This window comes from Oncorhynchus mykiss, chromosome 8 (assembly GCF_057628025.1).
Source record: "Oncorhynchus mykiss isolate SJ-2025 chromosome 8, ASM5762802v1, whole genome shotgun sequence".
In the NCBI taxonomy this organism is placed as follows: Eukaryota; Metazoa; Chordata; class Actinopteri; order Salmoniformes; family Salmonidae; genus Oncorhynchus; species Oncorhynchus mykiss.
The window spans coordinates 91,575,006-91,585,303 of record NC_143029.1 but is presented as its reverse complement, the minus strand read 5'-3'; the positions used below and the strand labels follow the sequence as shown (position 1 = coordinate 91,585,303).

The 10,298-nt window shown below is 49.4% G+C and overlaps 1 protein-coding gene across 1 annotated transcript in view; it reads right to left on the bottom strand.

Annotated features, from left to right (window-relative positions):
• Positions 1 to 4,874: 4,874 nt before the first annotated feature.
• pigk (phosphatidylinositol glycan anchor biosynthesis, class K) overlaps positions 4,875 to 10,298 on the bottom strand; it is a 36,040-nt gene continuing 30,616 nt past the window's right edge. The window contains exons 9-11 of the mRNA XM_036986722.2: positions 7,309 to 7,484; positions 6,776 to 6,848; positions 4,875 to 5,883 (exon numbers count right to left, since the gene is read on the bottom strand). Coding sequence (XP_036842617.2) covers positions 5,767 to 5,883; positions 6,776 to 6,848; positions 7,309 to 7,484 — 366 coding nt within the window. The 3' untranslated portion in view covers positions 4,875 to 5,766. The remainder of the gene's footprint in view (positions 5,884 to 6,775; positions 6,849 to 7,308; positions 7,485 to 10,298) is intronic.

The following is a 10,298-nucleotide window of genomic DNA, read 5'->3' as shown; positions in this document are numbered from 1 at the left end:
ATCCTAGTCATATTAGCATCCCGTGCTAGTTGTTGATAATCCTAGTCATATTAGCATCCCACGCTAGTTGTAGCATATTAGATCTCTTTTTAAATGTCAAACAGATATTCTCATCTCTGCTGCATGTATTTCCCCACTAATTGCATTCATACAAGTAGCTTTGCTGCGCTTATAATATGAAGAAATAATAGTTTACCAACATTCTAAGCTAAACGTTTTGATCTGTTGCATCAGACTCATGTAACCCAGGTCTAATGGTTGTATGAATGTGGGATCTACCGTCCCACAACTGTCACAGGATCTGTTTGGAATAGGCCATTTATTTCTCACACAGCACGACAAGCTGACCAATAGAATAGTTCAATTTTTCTACTATGGGGGATAGTAGATTGACAGGCTAGTGATTGTGCTGTTCGTTACTGGTCTTGTTGACTAGTGATTGTGCTGTTCGTTACTGGTCTTGTTGACTAGTGATTGTGCTGTTCGTTACTGGTCTTGTTGACTAGTGATTGTGCTGTTCGTTACTGGTCTTGTTGGCTAGTGATTGTGCTGTTCGTTACTGGTCTTGTTGACTAGTGATTCTGCTGTTCGTTACTGGTCTTGTTGACTAGTGATTGTGCTGTTTGTTACTGGTCTTGTTGACTAGTGATTGTGCTGTTCGTTACTGGTCTTGTTGGCTAGTGATTGTGCTGTTCGTTACTGGTCTTGTTGGCTAGTGATTGTGCTGTTTGTTACTGGTCTTGTTGACTAGTGATTGTGCTGTTCGTTACTGGTCTTGTTGGCTAGTGATTGTGCTGTTCGTTACTGGTCTTGTTGGCTAGTGATTGTGCTGTTCGTTACTGGTCTTGTTGACTAGTGATTGTGCTGTTCGTTACTGGTCTTGTTGACTAGTGATTGTGCTGTTCGTTACTGGTCTTGTTGACTAGTGATTGTGCTGTTCGTTACTGGTCTTGTTGGCTAGTGATTGTGCTGTTCGTTACTGGTCTTGTTGGCTAGTGATTGTGCTGTTCGTTACTGGTCTTGTTGGCTAGTGATTTTGCTGTAACACCCTGTATATAGTCTCCACATTGACTCTGTACCGGTACCCCCTGTATATAGCCTCCACATTGACTCTGTACCGGTACCCCCTGTATATAGCCTCCATATTGACTCTGTACCGGTACCCCCTGTATATAGCCTCCACATTGACTCTGTACCGTAATACCCTGTATATAGCCTCTACATTGACTCTGTACCGGTGCCCCCTGTATATAGCCTCCACATTGACTCTGTACCGGTACCCCCTGTATATAGCCTCCACATTGACTCTGTACCGGTACCACCTGTATATAGCCTCCACACTGACTCTGTACTGTAACACCCTGTATATAGCCTCCACATTGACTCTGTACCGTAATACCCTGTATACTAATCAAATGGCCACTGGACTATTTACATTTGCCCCGCCTTTGTTTTTACACTGCTGCTACTCGCTGTTCATTATCTCTGCAGTCACTTTACAAATCACCTTGACTAACCTGTATCCCCGCACACTGACTAGGTACCGGTACCCCCTGTATATAGCCTCCACATTGACTCTGTACCGGTTCCCCCTGTATACAGCTTCCACATTGACTCTGTACCGGTACCCCCTGTATATAGCCTCTACCGTAACACCCTGTATATAGTCTCCACATTGACTCTGTACCGGTACCCCCTGTATATAGCCTCCACATTGACTCTGTACCGGTACCCCCTGTATATAGCCTCCACATTGACTCTGTACCGGTACCCCCTGTATATAGCCTCCACATTGACTCTGTACCGTAATACCCTGTATATAGCCTCTACATTGACTCTGTACCGGTGCCCCCTGTATATAGCCTCCACATTGACTCTGTACCGGTACCCCCTGTATATAGCCTCCACATTGACTCTGTACCGGTACCACCTGTATATAGCCTCCACACTGACTCTGTACCGTAACACCCTGTATATATCCTCTACATTGACTCTGTACCGGTACCCCCTGTATATAGCCTCCACATTGACTCTGTACCGTAATACCCTGTATATAGCCTCCACATTGACTCTGTACCATAATACCCTGTATATAGCCTCCACATTGACTCTGTACCGTAATACCCTGTATATAGCCTCCACATTGACTCTGTACCATAATACCCTGCATATAGCCTTCACATTGACTCTGTACCAGTACTCCCCTGTATATAGCCTCCACATTGACTCTGTACCGTAATACCCTGTATATAGCCTCCACATTGACTCTGTACCATAATACCCTGTATATAGCCTCCACATTGACTCTGTACCAGTACTCCCCTGTATATAGCCTCCACATTGACTCTGTACGGTACCCCCTGTATATAGCCTCCACATTGACTCTGTACCGTAATACCCTGTATATAGCCTCTACATTGACTCTGTACCGTAATACCCTGTATATAGCCTCCACATTGACTCTGTACCGTAATACCCTGTATATAGCCTCCACATTGACTCTGTACCGGTACCCCCTGTATATAGTCTCCACATTGACTCTGTACCGTAATACCCTGTATATAGCCTCCACATTGACTCTGTACCGTAACACCCTGTATATAGCCTCCACATTGACTCTGTACCGTAACACCCTGTATATAGCCTCCACATTGACTCTGTACCGTAACACCCTGTATATAGCCTCCACATTGACTCTGTACCGTAACACCCTGTATATAGCCTCCACATTGACTCTGTACCGTAATACCCTGTATATAGCCTCCACATTGACTCTGTACCGTAATACCCTGTATATAGCCTCCACATTGACTCTGTACCGTAACACCCTGTATATAGCCTCCACATTGACTCTGTACCGTAACACCCTGTATATAGCCTCCACATTGACTCTGTACCGTAATACCCTGTATATAGCCTCCACATTGACTCTGTACCGTAACACCCTGTATATAGCCTCCACATTGACTCTGTACCGTAACACCCTGTATATAGCCTCCACATTGACTCTGTACCGTAATACCCTGTATATAGCCTCCACATTGACTCTGTACCGTAATACCCTGTATATAGCCTCCACATTGACTCTGTACCGTAACACCCTGTATATAGCCTCCACATTGACTCTGTACCGTAACACCCTGTATATAGCCTCCACATTGACTCTGTACCGTAATACCCTGTATATAGCCTCCACATTGACTCTGTACCGTAATACCCTGTATATAGCCTCCACATTGACTCTGTACCGTAACACCCTGTATATAGCCTCCACATTGACTCTGTACCGTAACACCCTGTATATAGCCTCCACATTGACTCTGTACCGTAATACCCTGTATATAGCCTCCACATTGACTCTGTACCGTAATACCCTGTATATAGCCTCCACATTGACTCTGTACCGTAATACCCTGTATATAGCCTCCACATTGACTCTGTACCGTAACACCCTGTATATAGCCTCGTTATTGTTATTCTTATTGTGTTACTTTTTATTGTATCCTACTTGGTAAATATTTTCTTCTTCTTGAACTGCACTGTTGGTTGAGGGCTTGTAAGTAACCCTACATAGTGCACTACTTTAGACCAGAGCCCTATGGAACCCTATTCCCTACATAGTGCACTACTTTAGACCAGAGCCCTATGGAACCCTATTCCCTACATAGTGCACTACTTTAGACCAGAGCCCTATGGGGACCTATTCCCTACATAGTGCACTACTTTAGACCAGAGCCCTATGGGGACCTATTCCCTACATAGTGCACTACTTTAGACCAGAGCCCTATGGGGACCTATTCCCTACATAGTGCACTACTTTAGACCAGAGCCCTATGGAACCCTATTCCCTACATAGTGCACTACTTTAGACCAGAGCCCTATGGAACCCTATTCCCTGCATAGTGCACTACTTTAGACCAGAGCCCTATGGAACCCTATATAGTGCACTACTTTAGACCAGAGTCCTATGGGGCCCTATTCCCTACATAGTGCACTACTTTAGACCAGAGCCCTATGGAACCCTATTCCCTACATAGTGCACTACTTTAGACCAGAGCCCTATGGAACCCTATTCCCTGCATAGTGCACTACTTTAGACCAGAGCCCTATGGAACCCTATTCCCTACATAGTGCACTACTTTAGACCAGAGCCCTATGGAACCCTATTCCCTATACAGTGCACTACTTTAGACCAGAGCCCTATGGAACCCTATTCCCTATACAGTGCACTACTTTAGACCAGAGCCCTATGGAACCCTATTCCCTATATAGTACACTACTTTAGACCAGAGCCCTATGGAACCCTATTCCCTACATAGTGCACTACTTTAGACCAGAGCCCTATGGAACACTATTCCCTATATAGTGCACTACTTTAGACCAGAGCCCTATGGAACACTATTCCCTACATAGTGCACTACTTTAGACCAGAGCCCTATGGGGCCCTATTCCCTATATAGTGCACTACTTTAGACCAGAGCCCTATGGAACCCTATTCCCTATATAGTGCACTACTTTAGACCAGAGCCCTATGGGGCCCTATTCCCTATATAGTGCACTACTTTAGACCAGAGCCCTATGGAACCCTATTCCCTACATAGTGCACTACTTTAGACCAGAGCCCTATGGGGACCTATTTCCTATATAGTGCACTACTTTAGACCAGAGCCCTATGGAACCCTATTCCCTACATAGTGCACTACTTTAGACCAGAGCCCTATGCACCCTAGGTTCCATAGGGACTAGGGAGCCACTTGGAAAAAATCCCTACAGTCCCTAGAGTAGCAACTTAATTCAAAAAGCCTGGTGCTGAAATATGTAGAGCAGCATGCTCTTAAATAAATGATATTCTTATCAGCAGCGACTCAATTCAGTGCCTTTCAGTCCCATCAATTTAATTATAGATATGAGGTGAAAAAGACAGCTCTGCTGCCAGACACAAAATAAAGGAGTAAAGAACACACACATTTCCTTAAACGACATCAAATAAGACAATCAACCATCTCGAAGAACACATCCGTCCGTCCGTCTGCTCTCCTGAGAGGGACCATTGCTTTCCAGTATTTCTTTTTTAACCCTTCATTTTATCCTCAATTTCCTTTTCCGTTCTCCCTCTTTAAAATTCTAAACCATGCAACAATAAATAATAAAAATACAACAAACATAGGATTGTTTCTTCCAGTATTCGCTGCTTCCAACCTTTAATCTTCAGTTGTGTTTTAACTCTAAACCCCTATTCACCACATTCCATACAATAAATAGAGAGTAGTCAGAGTACTGTTTATGTCCAGAAAGGCACAACAATGTGTGTCTTTGTGCAGGTCAGGTGTTGTGTCACCACATTCTCTCCAACACAGTTCAGAGTTTAAACATAAACAATCTGCTCTTCAAACAATAACAAAATGGATATACCAATCACAGATCGCCCCGTTCGATAATATTAATAACCATAGAAATAGAATGACTAGAAAGGCAATTACCACTAAAAGACTGCGCCATTCATTCCCTGTTAATAATGTCTTTGTAGTCTTCTCTAGTAATCCAGAAGATTGGGACCTTGCCAACACCGCGTCCCAATTGTCTGTCCTTCATCCTGAAGTGCTCCCCTCGCATTTAGAATAATCGGATGGACGAAAGCCTGCGCTTTAGAGTATTCACCATGAGTCCTATACCTGTCCTCTTTCAAATCTAGGAAGCCAAGGGAACTGGTGCAAACTGCACAAGGAGCAGAAATGGGTCAGAGGTCGGGCTTCAAAAGGTCAGGGGTTAGAAGATGTGCTTAAGGTGCTTGGCGCCGTACGTCTTGAAGAAGACCAGGAGGATGAGAGTCCACAAACCCAGGATGAAACCATCTGGAGGGTGCCAGTCCCTCTGCTTTGGTTTCTACAGGACGGGGAAGACAGACAAGACGTCTTGGTACATACGCAGAAATACATCAACATGTGATGTCATAGAAAACAGGTAAAAAACCAAACATACTTCCTAATTGTACGGCTTTAATCAATAAGTAGTTAACATATCAGTATTGGAATCCAGTTGGCATACAAGTTAAAGAAGCGTGTGTTTATAGTGCCGGGTCGGACCCCCCTTTGCCTCTAGAATATCCTGAATTCTTTGTGGCATGGAAATCTTGTTCAGTTGGTATCAAGGGACCTAACGTGTGCCAGGAAAACATTCCCCACACCGTTACACCACCAGCCTGTACCGTTGACACCAGGTATAACGGGGACATGGAGTCATCCTCCTGATGCCAAATCCTGACTCTGCCATTAGCATGACACCAACAGGAACCAGGATTCGTTAGATCAGGCCATGTTTTTCCACTCCTGAATTGTCCAGGGTTGGTGATGGCGTGCCCACTGGAGCCGAGTCTTCTTGTTTTGATAGGAGTGGAACCCGGTGTGGTCGTCTGCTGTTCTTATCATATCAATGACAAGGATCAGAGAGTTCTGTTGGAGAAGCTGTTCTGCACACCACTGTTGTACTGCGCTGTTATTCTCCTGTTTGTGGCCAGCCTGTTAGCATGCGCCATTCTCCTTCAACCTCTCGTCAACGAAGCTGTTTTCGCCCACAAGACTGCCGCTGACTGGAGGTTTGTTTGTTTGTTTGTTTGTTTGTTTGTAACAACAGAATAATAGTGGGGCGGTGTCACACTTCTAGGAAGAAACAGCAGAATGCATAAGGGAAATAGAAGGCTATTTTAACATAGGGCCTAATGGCCGATTAGACCGAGTGGGTAGTCGTGACGAGTGGGCAGAGATCCACAGTGTCTCACCTGGTGTATAATCTCAGCCACTGGTAGTTGGTCCACATATGACTGGCTCTCGGTCTTCAGCTCACTTACTGGTCTGATACGACAAAACACACAACATTAGATACGACAAAACACACAACATTGCCGTGGTATATTGGCCATATACCACAAACCACAAAAGGTACATTATTGCTATTATAAACTGGTTACCAACATAATGAGAAATATACAAATAAATGTATTGTCATACCCGTGTTATACAGGTCTGATATACCACTGCTGTCAGCCAATCAGCAGTCAGGGCTCGAACCACCCAGTTCATTAAGTATAACATTCTATTGGTTGCAATAATTTTTTTATGATAATTTCAATTGAAAAACTGTAAAAGTGTCTGTTTATTACTGTGGCTCCTTTAAAATAAGTGATTATTATTTTTTTTAATGATCCTGGTTTCTTTTAACCTTTGGTTCTAGAGGACAGTACAGTCAATTCTTCCCGGTAACATTTGATGTGTGAAGTGACTTTACTCCAACAACAATAACAGGAAATCTTACCTTTCCACAGCCAGATGCACCATGGGAGCTGTCAGGTTGATGGTTTCCATGGTGATCTCTACTTTACGGACACTGCCAAAGAAGTCGGTGATGAGGACGTTTCCGGGGTCCCGGAGGAAAAGGTCTGTACGGTGGCCCGGAGTGGACACACACTGACTCTTAGGACAAACCTTAAACTGGAACACAAAGAATTCTTTATCAAACCCAACTCTAGGAGGTTGTAAAGCAGGGTTCTCTAAATACGGTCCCTTCCCCCCTCTAAATACGGTCCCTTCCCCCCTCCAAACACGGTCCCTTCCCCCCTCCAAACACGGTCCCTTCCCCCCTCCAAACACGGTCCCTTCCCCCCTCCAAACACGGTCCCTTCCCCCCTCCAAACACGGTCCCTTCCCCCCCCCCCCGCCAAACACGGTCCCTCCCCCCCTGCCAAACACGGTCCCTTCCCCCCTCCAAACACGGTCCCTTCCCCCCTCCAAACACGGTCCCTTTCCCCCCCCCCCCCCCCCCCCCCCCCGCCAAACACGGTCCCTTCCCCCCCGCCAAACACGGTCCCTTCTGGCCCAGGGAGACTAATCCATATTATTGATTGCTAATACCACAAACTACATCTAGAACAAAGAGACAGGGCAGCTTCACAAAACAACAAGATTGGTGGAAATAATATGCATTAGTGGGAGGTGATCCATCAGAATGTCTGGCCCAGGCCACAATGGATTTAAAGGGTTTGAAGTTTGTGATGGTAATGCCCACTGTGGCTTGGGTTAGTAGGAGGGGACAGTAGAACCCCTAGGGAGCATGAGGGGACAGTAGAACCCCTAGGGGGAGGGAGGGGGCAGTAGAACCCCTAGGGAGCATGAGGGGACAGTAGAACCCCTAGGGGGAGGGAGGGGGCAGTAGAACCCCTAGGGAGCAGGAGGGGGCAGTAGAACCCCTAGGGAGCAGGAGGGGGCAGTAGAACCCCTAGGGAGCAGGAGGGGGCAGTAGAACCCCAGGGGGAGGGAGGGGGCAGTAGAACCCCTAGGGGGAGGGAGGGGGCAGTAGAACCCCTAGGGAGCATGAGGGGGCAGTAGAACCCCTAGGGAGCATGAGGGGACAGTAGAACCCCTAGGGGGAGGGAGGGGGCAGTAGAACCCCTAGGGAGCAGGAGGGGGCAGTAGAACCCCTAGGGAGCAGGAGGGGGCAGTAGAACCCCAGGGGGAGGGAGGGGGCAGTAGAACCCCTAGGGGGAGGGAGGGGGCAGTAGAACCCCTAGGGAGCATGAGGGGGCAGTAGAACCCCTAGGGAGCATGAGGGGACAGTAGAACCCCTAGGGGGAGGGAGGGGGCAGTAGAACCCCTAGGGAGCATGAGGGGGCAGTAGAACCCCTAGGAAGCATGAGGGGGCAGTAGAACCCCTAGGGAGAATGAGGGGACAGTAGAACCCCTAGGGGGAGGGAGGGGGCAGTAGAACCCCTAGGGAGCAGGAGGGGGCAGTATAACCCCTAGGGAGCAGGAGGGGGCAGTAGAACCCCAGGGGGAGGGAGGGGGCAGTAGAACCCCTAGGGGGAGGGAGGGGGCAGTAGAACCCCTAGGGAGCATGAGGGGGCAGTAGAACCCCTAGGGAGCATGAGGGGACAGTAGAACCCCTAGGGGGAGGGAGGGGACAGTAGAACCCCTAGGGAGCATGAGGGGGCAGTAGAACCCCTAGGGAGCATGAGGGGGCAGTAGAACCCCTAGGGAGCAGGAGGGGGCAGTAGAACCCCTAGGGAGCAGGAGGGGGCAGTAGAACCCCTAGGGAACAGGAGGGGGCAGTAGAACCCCAGGGGGAGGGAGGGGGCAGTAGAACCCCTAGGGAGCAGGAGGGGGCAGTAGAATCCCAGGGGGAGGGAGGGGGCAGTAGAACCCCTAGGGAGCAGGAGGGGGCAGTATAACCCCTAGGGAGCAGGAGGGGGCAGTAGAACCCCTAGGGAGCGGGAGGGGGCAGTAGAACCCCTAGGGAGCAGGAGGGGGCAGTAGAACCCCAGGGGGAGGGAGGGGGCAGTAGAACCCCTAGGGGGAGGGAGGGGGCAGTAGAACCCCTAGGGAGCATGAGGGGGCAGTAGAACCCCTAGGGAGCATGAGGGGACAGTAGAACCCCTAGGGGGAGGGAGGGGGCAGTAGAACCCCTAGGGAGCATGAGGGGGCAGTAGAACCCCTAGGGAGCATGAGGGGGCAGTAGAACCCCTAGGGAGCAGGAGGGGGCAGTAGAACCCCTAGGGAGCAGGAGGGGGCAGTAGAACCCCTAGGGAGCAGGAGGGGGCAGTAGAACCCCAGGGGGAGGGAGGGGGCAGTAGAACCCCTAGGGAGCAGGAGGGGGCAGTATAACCCCTAGGGAGCAGGAGGGGGCAGTAGAACCCCTAGGGAGCGGGAGGGGGCAGTAGAACCCCTAGGGAGCAGGAGGGGGCAGTAGAACCCCAGGGGGAGGGAGGGGGCAGTATAACCCCTAGGGAGCATGAGGGGGCTGTAGAACCCCTAGGGAGCAGGAGGGGGCAGTAGAACCCCTAGGGGGAGGGAGGGGGCAGTAGAACCCCTAGGGGGAGGGAGGGGGCAGTAGAACCCCTAGGGAGCATGAGGGGGCAGTAGAACCCCTAGGGGGAGGGAGGGGGCAGTAGAACCCCTAGGGAGCATGAGGGGGCAGTAGAACCCCTAGGGAGCATGAGGGGGCAGTAGAACCCCTAGGGAGCAGGAGGGGGCAGTAGAACCCCTAGGGAGCAGGAGGGGGCAGTAGAACCCCTAGGGAGCAGGAGGGGGCAGTAGAACCCCAGGGGGAGGGAGGGGGCAGTAGAACCCCTAGGGAGCAGGAGGGGGCAGTATAACCCCTAGGGAGCAGGAGGGGGCAGTAGAACCCCTAGGGAGCGGGAGGGGGCAGTAGAACCCCTAGGGAGCAGGAGGGGGCAGTAGAACCCCAGGGGGAGGGAGGGGGCAGTATAACCCCTAGGGAGCATGAGGGGGCTGTAGAACCCCTAGGGAGCA